The sequence below is a fragment of the Solanum pennellii genome, chromosome 5, assembly GCF_001406875.1.
Source record: "Solanum pennellii chromosome 5, SPENNV200".
NCBI classification, from domain to species: domain Eukaryota; kingdom Viridiplantae; phylum Streptophyta; class Magnoliopsida; order Solanales; family Solanaceae; genus Solanum; species Solanum pennellii.
The window spans coordinates 862678-876369 of NC_028641.1; the positions used below are offsets into that span (position 1 = coordinate 862678).

Genomic DNA, 13692 nt, shown 5'->3' on the forward strand with positions numbered 1-13692 from the left:
TCTGACACATATCTTTAAAATCTTTAATTAGATGCATATTATTCTACTAAATTAATCTAATTAATGTTGCTTGAAACTTTCAAATTTGACTACTATTATAAAGTTGTTTAATAACAAGAATATACATTAATATATACAAATTCATCCATTTTGGTTCAAAGGTTGGGCTTTTTTTTAACGATCGAGAAATTTATCAAAAACTCATTCTTATAATAAATGTAACTTTTGAAACTCGGGGATATATAATAAATCCGTCTCTTCACCCTTCTCTATATAAATATCGAATTTAGCTAATTAAATATTTAATTAGTTGATTAAGTTTGTGAGAAGGAAGATCTCCCTAAGTTGTGTACTCTACAATAGTACGGCAACTTGCTCCTAATTCATTGAATTTAATTTTCTCCAAATAGTATTATTCACTTAATCTACCTTATAATATAAAAATTAGATCAGTTTTTAATTAATTAGAAACCTTCAATTTTTATTTTTATTTTTTGAAAAAAAAAACATTTACTGCCACACTTGACAAACATTCTCAAAAAGATCAACCTTGTTAATGAAACACATAAAAGAATTAAGTAATTAGACTTGACATGTTTCTTCTCCTATCCCTTTATTGTCTTTATAATCTTAAACATCCAAAAATTAATTAATTAATTAATCTTTTTTTTTGGGTCTAAGATACATTGCATCAAAGCCCAAATGATCTGTTGTATAATGGAGGAAAATTAAAAGAATAATATATTTGGAGAAAACAACTTTAGAAATAATTAATTAATTATATCTTTCACAAAAACAACTAAGAAAACAACCCCACTTATAATAAAATGAAGTTTGTTAGGTTTAGATATTTTATATTATTTTTTTTATGGCCAAGAAAATTAGAATGTTTTAATTAATAGCCTTGTTGCCCCCACTTGAGTACAATCTAAGAACAAAGCAAAAAGTTTTCATTTTCCCTTCTTTAATTTGAAATTCTCAACAAGTTGAATGCATTTAAAGTTGTCCCAAATAGTAGAAAAATAACATTCTCAATACATTAAATGTTTGAATATAAGTTGTATACCCATACTTCATAAATAAATTTATTGAATAATTTTTTTAAAAGTTACACTATTGAGATTAAAAAAAATAAACATCATTTTCTTTTAAATTACCAAATCTTCTTCATATTTGTGATCTTCATTTACACGTCAAGAAAATCTACAATTTGATTTGCACTGTTTTTTAAATTCATTTCATGAATTTCAAGTCTATATACTGTAACTAGTGCAATTAACATCTGAATGAGACACTATCAATATAATTTAACGAAAATATTATTTCTCGTCTTTATTCTATTCACTACCTTACCATATCAAACTTCATTTTCTTCTAAACAATCAAATCTTCTTCATATTTATGACCTCTATTCACACATCAAGAAAATCTGCAATTTGATTTGTCTCTTTTTAAAATTAAACTATATTCAATAATGTGTCTTGTTGACAACTAACAAGAACTTACCATGTTCAATTAACAATGAAAAAAAAAAATAATTAGTACATGTTCATTTTTAGTACATAACTTATAATATACAAAAAGGAACTTGTACATTATCAACAATACACACAATATAAACCATTCAATATTGATGGCTTGTCATAACAAGTTAAAAGAGCACTTCAATTTAATAAAAATTATTAGGTTTTGTAGTCCCCTACACAGGTCATGTTTGAACATGAAATAGTCCAGTCTGCATTAAATGTTGGAAACCAAGATCCCCCAACATCTCCACATGGCTTACATATTCTGACAATTAATCACATAAAAATTCTTTTTTATTTACACCATGTGAAACATTGTTCAAGATTTTCCCATCAATGGTTTTTTTTTTTTTTTAGTTGGAATTAATTTAATGAGGTGAATCTGATTTACTTGTGAGTCAAAGATCTTCAAGTGTCATCCTTTAATTTTGTTTTTACATTTCTTTGAGAGTTTAGATTTTATGAATTGACAATTTTTAAACTGTTTATGTATGAATCATGTCATTAGTAAGGTAATTATTAAATAGATTAGTCTGGTAGTCACTGGTAGTAGATTAGTGGTTGCTTCTAAATATCGTATCACTAACTTTTAGCATTATTAAATATTAACATTAATAATAAGTGTTAAAGCTTTTATCGGCATTAGTTAAGTATCATTAGAATCACTATCGCTAAAGACTTTAGGGATATATATAAAGAGTGACAATTACCGCTAAAAAAAGTAAAAAAAAATAAAAAATAATATATATATATATATATATATTTATCGACAATTAAAAATTAATTATCGCTCATAATTATTTTTATTATAGTATATGTGATTGTGTAATTAATGAGTCGAGACTGAAGAGTCATATGCCTTATTTATTGAAATTTATGATTAATCTCTACGATAAATTAATACTAATTCTTTATTTAAGTGATAAAATTTTCTACTAGCTTAAAAAAGTAATGAACTTCAGTTAAGAAAGAACAAATTTTATGTTATTAATGAAGGAAATTCGATATAGGATTATGGACTATCTTATAATTATTTTGTATTCTTCAATTAATTTTGACTTCTTACTTAATCTATTTTACTAATTAACATGTTAATGTTACAAACAATTTCTTGTTTACTAATTTCACGCCTATATGTTTATGATCATGAACCTTATTAATAATTAACAACTTTAGCTTTCTTCAATTTTTGTACATTTTCGTTCAAAAATACATATATTGAATAATAAAATTTAATTTAGTCATATACTTTACAAACGACGTCGCAAATGAAATATATGTAGTATCAATTCACGATAAAAATAAGATCGAAATACAAATATAAATTAATATTTTATTTAGTAAATTTCTAAATATAATTCATAAATTTAAGTTAAAATTATTTTAAAAAAAAAATTAACACAAAAAAATATATCTCTCATCAATAACATAAAAGTTCATATAATCAATCGATTAAGCTAGTAAAATTTTCGGACGGTGAACAACTTATAAATGCCTCGAGTTACTTTTCTTTTAAGTATTCTTCTATGATCTCTAAGATCTAATTTATCGGTTAAGTTTGACATTTTTGTCAAAAAAATATGCTAATTTTGGGAAGTTGGAAAATGTGGACATTTTAGCAATGGCCACCGCCTTAATTAGTACTAAAATTCCCTATATTTTTGTGTGCATTTATTAAATAATTTAATCAAGTATCTTTGAATTAAAATTTCTAATCACTTCCTACATACTCAAAAATGACTTTAGTCAACTTTTTTTCCACATATAATATTCACTTTTCATATTGAAATTCAGGTTACACATTTTTAGATTAGAAAAAAAAAACACTCTAACAAAAAAAAATTAATTTAAAATCTTTAATTAAAGATAAAATAATACTTAATCATCATAATCATATAGGTGACTTTAATCAACTTCTTAATACTTTCTTATAGGTACCTAATTAATTTTAGAGCATCTTCACAAAAAAAAAATCTAAACTTTTTTTTCCTTTATGGTGGTGGAAACCACTTTTGAGTTCATCAAAGAATTACATATTTAAAAAGTTATGTTTTTAATATGTTTTAAAATCTAGGTATAAAGATGGTGGTGTATACTTTAATTATGAGTTTTCACTTTATTATTTACAATAATTTGGCCTCAAACCTTGAAGTTTTATTGAGTTTAACATCAACCACACGAATAAATACGTGCCCACTTTACCAAACATTAATTTGTCTATGTCTGATGATAATGTGTCAATAATTGATTAATTGACACATTAATATTAATCCATTTTACAGATGGTAATAATAATCATATAAATAGTGACACTTTTCTATAGATTATTATGATAATGAAATTTATGGAAAGCCGGCAGAAATAAAAAAAAAAAAGTTTGAATCGAAATAAAGTGATTAAATACATTTTGCTAGAATCATAGTGAAAAAAGAATAATTATAGAATTTCACTTTAGATTCTAAATGTGTACGTAATTTTTTTATTCAACGTATTTTAAAAGGGTAATTTCTTTTATTTCGATGTATGATAAAATATTCATATAAATATTATTATTTTTTAAAAGAATGTATAAAATTTAAAATGGACAAATAAATATTACCAAAAGGAGAGTATAATTCACAAATAATATAAGGGAAAATTATATATAATAGCAAACTAATAACCTAAAATAAATGGAGTAGCTAGGGTTTGATTTAATTGTGCTCCATAGCAAACGTTTGCAAAAAATTGTCAGGCGTCTCTCTCCCAAATATCTCACTCGCCACTCTCCTCTAATCTCTCGCTCGCTTCATCACTTTTTATACAAACACAAGTGTATAAAAATTGTTTCTAATTGTATAAAGCAGAGAAAATTGTATAAATACATATATTTTTGTCCCCCTCTCTCCCCTCTTCCAGATCTCGCTCGCTACTCTCCCAAATCTCGCTCGTCACCCTCGCCTTTCTCACTTATACAAACAGAAGCGAAATGTATAAATTGCGTTTCTGTTTGTATAAAGCGTGAGAAAATTGTATATACACATGCAAATACATATATTTTCGTCCTATACACTTATAATTATACAATAAAATTAGGGAAACTTACATAAATGTACTATAATTAAAAAATATTTACCATTTATAGCAATAATATTTTTACCTCACTTGATCACTTTTAATTCATTTATAATACAAGTTTAATACATATTACAAATTTAACAAAGCATTGCTATAAATGGTAATAAACAAAAAGTATCGCTAAAATCAGTAATTATTTTTTAAAATGTATTAATTTATGTAATTTTTCCATAAAAATACTCCCCTGCCCAGTTTCTTTTGCCTTTCTCTCTTTCTCGTTTTATACATTTTTCTAATTGTATCTAATTTCTCTCTTTCTCGTTTTATGCAATTCGTTTCAATTGTATATTCCTTGTCAAGTCTCTTTTGTCTTTCTCTCTTTCTCATTTTATACAACTTCAAATTGTATATAATCGTTTTATACACTTATAATAATAGAATTCGTTTTATACACTTCGTTTTTATACAGTTCTCTACCGTAGTGTCTTTCTCTTTCTTGTTTTATATACTTCGTTTTATATAATTTGCTTCAACTGTATATGTATCGCGAATTATACATTTTCTATGTTTGCTATGGAGCGCAATTATGCAAACTTTGCTATAACATACAAATATAAATTTTTTATTTGCTATATATATATATATATATATGAAAGTTACCCATAATATAATCATAATATCACAAGTTGGATTTTCCTTTTTCTTATTAATTATGTGAGAAAACCTCCTTTCTAATATAGAATTTTCTCAATTATATGCTTCTCATTATTCATCATGTGTAGAAAGAAGAAATTTTTTTTATATTTGATTAGTCTAGCTTTTAAGACCAAATAAATAAATATATCATTTTTTAAGTTCTTCCAGCAAATGTATTAGGCATGGGTAGAAGACATTCATTCCATAATATNTTTTTATATGATTAGTCGTTCATCTACTACAAAGTCATTTGTTTTAGTTTTAGTTTTCTTTTAAAAAAATAACTTTCTTAAATATTAATTGTGATATTTTAAATAACTCAATTTTTTTTAAAAAAATAATCATAAGATATTTTCAAGGCCATGAGAAAATAAATTTGTTAGAGTGCATGAATCGAAAACAATAATTCCCACTTAATAATCTACAACCAAAATTTGACTTTAGTTAGGATGAATAATTGAATATGAAAGAATGTGACATTATATACGTATAGTTTAAATCAAAATTGAAATTTCAATGCTATAATTTTCTTCAGACAAATAAAATCACTATTAAAGATAATTTAATTGGAAAACATATTCATTATACCGTTTTATAACAACATTTCGTTATCAAATAATTTTTTTTAACGAATTATATTAATCATAATATTTCATAATAAAATTTTTAGAAAATACGTGGACAAATAATATTTTTCATAAAATAGGGTAAGTAGGAGTATACGTTAGATGGGGCGACAATAGAATCTCAGGTACACGCCTTGATTTGTTTTTCTCAATTATTTTTCATTCATATCTAGGCATTGACCTGTAAAAATCATTATTATTTCATGTTAGGTAGTATTACTTTATACGTTTCGATTAATATAAAATAGATTAACATAATATTATTTTTTTTAAAAAAAAAACACACACACTATTGAAGTTTATGACATATCAAATTTTTTAGGGAAAAATTACAGAAATCAAACGATATAATAATAAAAGTGCGAAAACATTAAAAAGAGAATCAAATACTTTAATAGCCAAAAAATCATTCTTATACATAAAAAAAAAGATCGAATACATTAATGGAGGGTCGGATACATTAACAGCCAAAAGATCTAAAGTGCTGATATATTAAAAAGAGGATCGAGGTGGATCGAATATATTAATAATATTTTTGAGTTAAGAGAAAAATGAGGAATTTTAAAGATTTATAAAACTTATAGAGGATCATGATAAAAAATAAATTAAAACCTAAAATTTAAGTAAGAAAAAAAAAAGTGAATTGTATAAATTGAAACATATGAACTGTATTTTATTTTATTTGGTTGATGATGGATTATTATTTTTGTGCCTTGTTGACTCCGTCGACACCGGCCGTCCAAGATCCCGGCCCCTCGGCGTTGAACCACGTGGCAAGCTCACCTGCATTCTAGGACTCTGCCGGTTGATGACGTCATCTTATTGTATTTTTGTTAATTTTTAAAGTTTATTATAATGTGCAATTTGAGATTTTTATAAAGGTACTATAAACTGATCACCTGACAAAAGTTTTGAGTGGACTGTTAGGATTTGGAAGAGGTAAGACTTAAAAGAGTCTACATAGTCTCATTGGTCATGATTATTTTATAATGTTGTGGGGAAAATGTTATAGAAAATACTATATAATATGATATGGGAACATGAAGGATTGATTTTATAGAAAACATAATTATTATTATTATAGAAGATGATTGTTATAAAAGATTTAACGATAGTTTAATGAGTTTATCGGTTTTATTTGTCTATCTAAGCTAAGATAGATGGACAGAAATCATATAAAATGTATTTGATATGAAGGAAAATGTTTTCATAAAGATTTGTTGTGGATATTTTACCTTTTTTTTTTCGTGTTTAGTAGATAACGAAATTCCTAAAAGTATTTAAATATAATTCAAACAAATACTATAGAAGGTAGAGATGGAGAGGTAAGGGTAGGGATAGTGGGGACGAGGGAGAAGATGAACTGTGTTGGAGGGTAGAGAAGACACAATTAACGTAATATAACTCGTTTTCTCTACTTTTTTTTGTTTAGAATTTTTTAAAAAAGCTTGTTTTCTAAAATATCTAACCAACGAATATGAAAAAATTAAATCGCATTTTTCACAAATCGTCATGCTGATTCCTGATAAACCTCTAATATCTTTTCGTCATTATTAAAATTCGAACCTGAAACCTTTGATTCGTCTAACACACTTTGTTGGACCACTAAAACATCAAAAAGTGAACTTGCTTAATCACTTTTTTTTTTTAAAATATAATTTATATATAATCTTTTTGGGTGGCATACATATAACTACTATATAAGTTAGTCGAAGAAGGGAGGGTATTGCTAGGCTAGCTTGAGAGAGACTTATTTTACTACACACAAACACACAAAGAAAGTGGGCACTACTTAGGAAAGAGACTCTTGTCTATTTCATAACCTTCTTTCCTTCTTCCTTCCTTGCCTTGTTATCCATCTTCTTCTTCTTCTAAGAAATCGAAAATCATACGAAAATCAACCAAATGGGGAATTGCCAGGCTGTTGATGCAGCTGCACTAGTAATACAACATCCAAATGGTAAGATAGACAGGATGTATTGGCCTATGACAGCTAGTGAAGTTATGAAAATGAACCCTGGTCACTATGTTTCACTCATCATACCTCTTCCTATCTCCTCCGATGACAAATCCAACGATAAAACTGTTCGTTTCACACGCGTTAAACTTCTCCGTCAAACAGACACTTTAGTCCTTGGCAGAGCTTATAGACTTGTCACAACACAAGGTATGTATATATATGTGATGTAATTCATGTTCTAATGCATACCAAATTCTTGTTTTGAACTCGAAAGACTAATTCTTTTGAGTTGATTACAGAGGTGATGAAGGTATTGAGAGCGAAGAAACATGCAAAGATGAAAAAGAATCAACCAGAGTTGCAAGAAAATCAAAGATCAAGCTGTGAACTTGAAGCTGGAAACTCTGAATCAGATAAGAACAAGGTAATCAATAATTTTGAACTAATCACTTGTAAACTGTTGAGAACATGAAAGTGACTAATATAAGATGATAATCAACTTTACTAATTAGATAGAGTTTTGATCATTTGCAGGCTAAAAGACATGAAGGAAACAGGCAAAGACCTGGAACAACAAACTTAGCTGCTGCTTCAAGGTCGAAATCATGGCGTCCGAGTTTACAGAGTATCTCTGAGTCCAATAGCTAATGAAGGTTGCAACTCGATCACCGGAATCATGGAGAGATAAAACTCACAGAAGTTGGTGGTTCTAGTGTCTTATTCATCCAATTGTCTAAGTTCATGAGGGATGTTGAGCAATAATGCTTTTGTATAGAAGAGAAATGGAACTACTACTAACTCTACCTTGATAGAAAGAACATCCTATAATGGAAAATACATATTCTCCGGAATTCTCGCATTGCTTTTTTTTTTTTGCAAACGACCTCGACTATTCCACCAGATACCTGTTATTTTTTACCAACACACGTACACGATAACTTCGTTATCTTAGGTGTTTTGAGTTCCAAGTCTCCCAATCTTGATCAACGTAATTTTGAGCCCATAATAGTGATGCTCGTGCAGCCGATGCCGCTCCTGAAAGTTTCCTTTCTTTGAGAGCTACCATCATATCAGTAAAAGGCTCCACAAGTAGTGTCCCAGGTCCTCCATATTCATTGTGCAAGAATTCATTAAAAATCTGATTTAAGTAACAATTAAAGCTAATGAGTAACAGAACAACTGTATATTTTTAATACTCATGAAAGTAAAAAAACATCATATTATAAGTGTTTAATTTATTCAAGCAAATCATTGGTGGCACAAAAGACCAAGTACAGCTTGATATTAACTGTTCATCTATGTTTCTATTGTATGACAAGTAGGAGTACCAGATACTACTTTCAAATGTCAATCATTGTACTATTTCCAGGTCAGAAACAAGTCAGATTATAAGTACTAATGAACATGATATTATATACAATTATATCAAAGATCATAATGGATGGTAGTGCTAGTGTTTTACTCGCCTTGTTTCAATTTGTTTATCTGATTTTGACTTTGCACGAAACTTAAGAAAGTAAAGAAAGAATCTTGTGATTTAAAACTAAAGATACATAGAATGTCCTTTAATCTTTGTGATCTTATCGGTCGGAATTAAGGAGTTGTCAAAAAGTGAAAGATACATTCTTTTTCAAACATACTAAAAAGGAAAGAAAGTCGGACAAACAAATCGAAACAGTGGTCGAGAAGTTATGAACTCAATCTAACTAAAAGTTGTTTCCTCCCCCAACTTAAGGAAGTACGACCAGCAGCTTTCAATTTTTTACACAACTTTCCCGGTCTAAGTGATTCAGCATGGTTCGGTATTTTATTGTTCGATTCCAGTTTGTGCGGTATGGTAAGCCAGTAAGCACAATCTGTTCGACTTTGACTTACATACCGTGCAGAATAATGACTTCAACAGTAGTTGAAACTCTCAAATTCCCGAAACAAATATAAACTGTGTAGTGTTGGTAAGAAACAACACCAAGGTTTGACTGCAATTGGTTTTGGTTTTCTCATTTTAATTGGAAATCAAAGTCAGCACATTTTAATAAGAGCATTCAATATTGATAGAGGTGGTTAGCATATCAATCTACTGCTAAAAAAGTCAAATTATGTTGACAATATTGAATCTTTTTTAATTCTCATGTCCCTTGCCTAATTGTCCCTTCTGGGGCTCCTCGCGTAACGAGAGCTTAATGCACGAGGCTGCCCGTTTCTCATATTTATTGCCCATATCTCTTTTGGTACTATTTGTTTAATAGGTCTAATTACCAACAGTCCAACATACTACATGCATTCATTAAATGAAACATCTAAGTCTTAACAAATCAAATAAATTCAAACCATGTTAGTCACACTCACATCTAATCATATTTGTTGGAGTAAAAGTCATCTCATCCTTAGGTTAACAAAAGAGAACATAAGTTTCTTACTTGTAATGTAGTTATAGGTTAGCAAAAGAGTTCACAACTTCTCATAAAAGGAAAATGCTACAAGTACGTTGAAATTCTTCTACAATGTCAACTGAGCAAAGTTGCATCTACTATCTGTCCTAATAGCTTTACTATGTGTTAATTGAGTTTAGTGTCTCTCGGAAATATTTTTGCTCTACCTCCACAAGTTAGAGGTAAGGTCTGGGTACACTCTACCATCTCTAGACCATTAACTATTTTACTTTTGACTGTCGGTGGTACATTTCTCTTGAGCTCTCCACAAAACATTAATCAAACCAAACCGAACTTTTTATCAAATGAGGACCATATACTGCAACTACATGAATTCTGTTTTTTTTCTTCAAAGACACATCAGTGTTGTAGCATCAATCGGAAGACAACTTTATGATACCGACAGAGTTAACTGGATGAACTCCCTAACGCTCAAGTCCAAATTAATTTCCAGTACGTACCAAGCAGAACTTACTGCACCTGTTCAGCCAGCTTAAAAATGCTATGTCTTCTAGACTTCTACTATCCGAATCAAAACAGATAGTAATACTAAGATACATTTACCAAGTAGTCACTTCCAGTTTACTGCATCTTACTATTAATGAGTTTTTAGTTTAGCCGCGTTTAATTAAATCAGTTCCCAATTTTTCATCAGTGTCTTATGCTCTTCTTTGCATCCTACACGAAATTATCAAGACCTATAGGGACAAAATGGATATCTTTTTATCAGAGGTTGACAAGATTTTACGGAAAAAATTGTAATTTGATGTCTTTTGTAGGAGAGAACAAATCTAAGAAGCCATATTAATCATTAATAACTCATGCAAAAAAGAGAAAAAGAATAATTTAGTTCAATAATTCTTACTTCACCTATGATGATTCTCTTTCCGGACTGTTCTTCTTAAGTCAGGGCTCTATCAGAAACAACATCTCTATCTTTGAGGAAGGCGTAAGGTCTACTTACACTCTACCCTCCCAAACCCACTTTATAGGACTACGCTCGCATGTTGTTGTACCCCTTATGATTAATACAATACTAATAAATCTAGCCAAACATTCACTTAGACATTTGATCGAACAATTCATGAGGTATTCTTTCTAACATGGAAAACTGTCATTAGAAAAGCCTTACCTCAGCACAAACAGTAATAACATCATCAAGTTCGTCTCCACGAATCTCCTTTTCCTTGGACAGTTTCTTCAAGAGCTCCACCCTGAACTTCTTAGTCTCCTACATTTCACAAATAAACTAATCAATATTAGAAAATACACTATATGTCACAATACCAAACTAGTTTCCATACAACAACATACTCAGTATAGTCTCACTAAGTGAGGTTCTAACGAGGTCAGTATACAACATTACCCCGAAATTCAGAGAAAATATGTCATTCTACCATACAACTAGTCGTACAAAGTGGGGTCTGGAGAGGGTAGAGCGCGTACGCATGTAGTACCTTAGTAATAGAGACGTTGTTTCACAAGCAAACTATACACACAATTTCAAAGCTAATTAGGTTCCTCTATATGAATCTTTTACATTCACTCTACTGTATACAGGCTCGTTTCATTTCATTACTAGTATAACAAATTAGGGATTCGCAAATTAAGTTACAGCAGTGAGTAGTTAATACTATTCTTCGAATTAAAGGGTTGAAACTTCAGTTATAGAAAAGAATAATGCAGAAATGAGTTACAGCAACAGCAAATTCAGGGATTGGTTCAGGATACACGTGTTTTTGAGTCTGTGTTGAGCTGTGAGGAACTGACAAGTGATTTCTTGAGATGGGTTTTGACAAGTGAAGCTTAAGAGAGGTTTCGGGTTTGTGTTGAATTGAATAATTCAAGATTGAAGCAGCTGCAATGGTGAAAGTTGGAAGGTAAAGCGCCATTGTTGATGTAATAACAAAATTTGAAGCAAATATATTCCCACGTATTAAAATGAAAAAAAAATAGTCATTTATCAGAAGATTTTTATATATTGAGAAGAAATAATAACATCACGAGAATATGAGAAGAAAAATACCTTAATAAACATATTATTATAGTGAAAATTAATCACAATGTGGTTAAATCGCTCCCTAAGAAAGGCGACTCAGTGTACATCAATCGGTTCGATTTATCGGTTTTTAATTTTTAAATATGCTAATTCAATTACAAACCAATAAGATATTCTTTATCAATTTTCGATTTATCAGTTTTTAAATATGCTAACCTAATAACAAAAACCTCGTGTGAGTCTTTCGCAATCTAGTTTACAAAAGGGAAACTTACATAAATATACTATAATAAAAAAAATATTTACCATTTATAGCAATAATATTTTTACCTCACTTGATCACTTTTAATTCATTTATAATACAAGTTTAATACATATTACAAATTTAACAAAGCATTGCTATAAATGATAATAAACAAAAAGTATCGCTAAAATCAGTAATTATTTTTTAAAATGTATTAATTTATGTAATTTTTCCTTTACAAAATAGCCTGCAAATGTATAAGTCTTGTATATCAGAAACGTTATCTTGGCCCAAACTTAAGGTTTGGGCCAATTGCTCACTTGGTATATTGATACTATTTAGGAATTTTAGAAAGTAACCTAAGTTAGATAATGATCTCTTTTAGTCTTAGTTTAAAAATGTTACAATTTCAATTTTCGACCTCGAAGCTATGGTACGAAGTAATTGCACGGTTTGTCTTTTAAATAGATTGTTTTTAATTTTTGTCCTTTGAATGAGCTGTCTTTTAATGTTTAATCTTAGAAAACATGAGTTTTCTTTTAGGGTACGGGGCATAATTTGTGAAATAATATGATATAAAAATATAAACTTATGAGTTACAAAACAAATTATTTATCCTAGAGGCTAAAAATTAAAGACATAACACAAAATAGGGACAAAAATGCAAATGGTCCTAATGGTCATGATGTATGAACTATCAGTCTGTCATGGGCTTTAGCCCAAAGACAGCTCTGGCCTTGCCAAATTGTTCACTTGGGATATTTTTTGATTTTATTTTTGAAAAAAAAAGCTATCTAATTAGACGAATATTCCTATCATTATATTAAATCGCACTATATTTTGAAATAATTACTTAGTTTCATTCTCCTCCCCTTCCTCTCGCTCGCTTATTCTCTCCCTTAATATTCGATACATGTATAAAAAACACGAATATACAAAATATTTGATACCACATACATGAAATTGTCATATGATACACTACATGAAAATGATTTTGGATACTCAAATACATGAAATTGATACTAGATACATATATACATAAACTTTGCAACTCAAATACATTTTGAAATACTAATAGAGAGGCAAGCAAGACAGTCAGTGTATCTCATATATATATATATATATATATATATATATATATATATATATATATAT

The 13692-nt window shown here is 28.8% G+C and overlaps 2 protein-coding genes across 2 annotated transcripts; one reads left to right on the plus strand and one right to left on the minus strand.

Moving 5' to 3' along the window:
- Positions 1 to 7631: 7631 nt before the first annotated feature.
- Positions 7632 to 8716, plus strand: LOC107018587. Its single transcript, XM_015219106.2, has 3 exons — positions 7632 to 8072; positions 8165 to 8289; positions 8400 to 8716. Exons 1-3 carry the CDS (start codon positions 7811 to 7813, stop codon positions 8511 to 8513), a joined length of 501 nt encoding a protein of 166 aa, XP_015074592.1. The 5' UTR covers positions 7632 to 7810; the 3' UTR covers positions 8514 to 8716.
- On the minus strand, positions 8707 to 12236 carry LOC107018588 (protein PLASTID REDOX INSENSITIVE 2, chloroplastic-like). The gene is made up of 3 exons (XM_015219107.2): positions 11992 to 12236; positions 11427 to 11525; positions 8707 to 9003 (listed from the first exon to the last, which is right to left on the minus strand). Exons 1-3 carry the CDS (start codon positions 12184 to 12186, stop codon positions 8809 to 8811), a joined length of 489 nt encoding a protein of 162 aa, XP_015074593.1. The 5' UTR covers positions 12187 to 12236; the 3' UTR covers positions 8707 to 8808.
- Positions 12237 to 13692: the final 1456 nt, after the last annotated feature.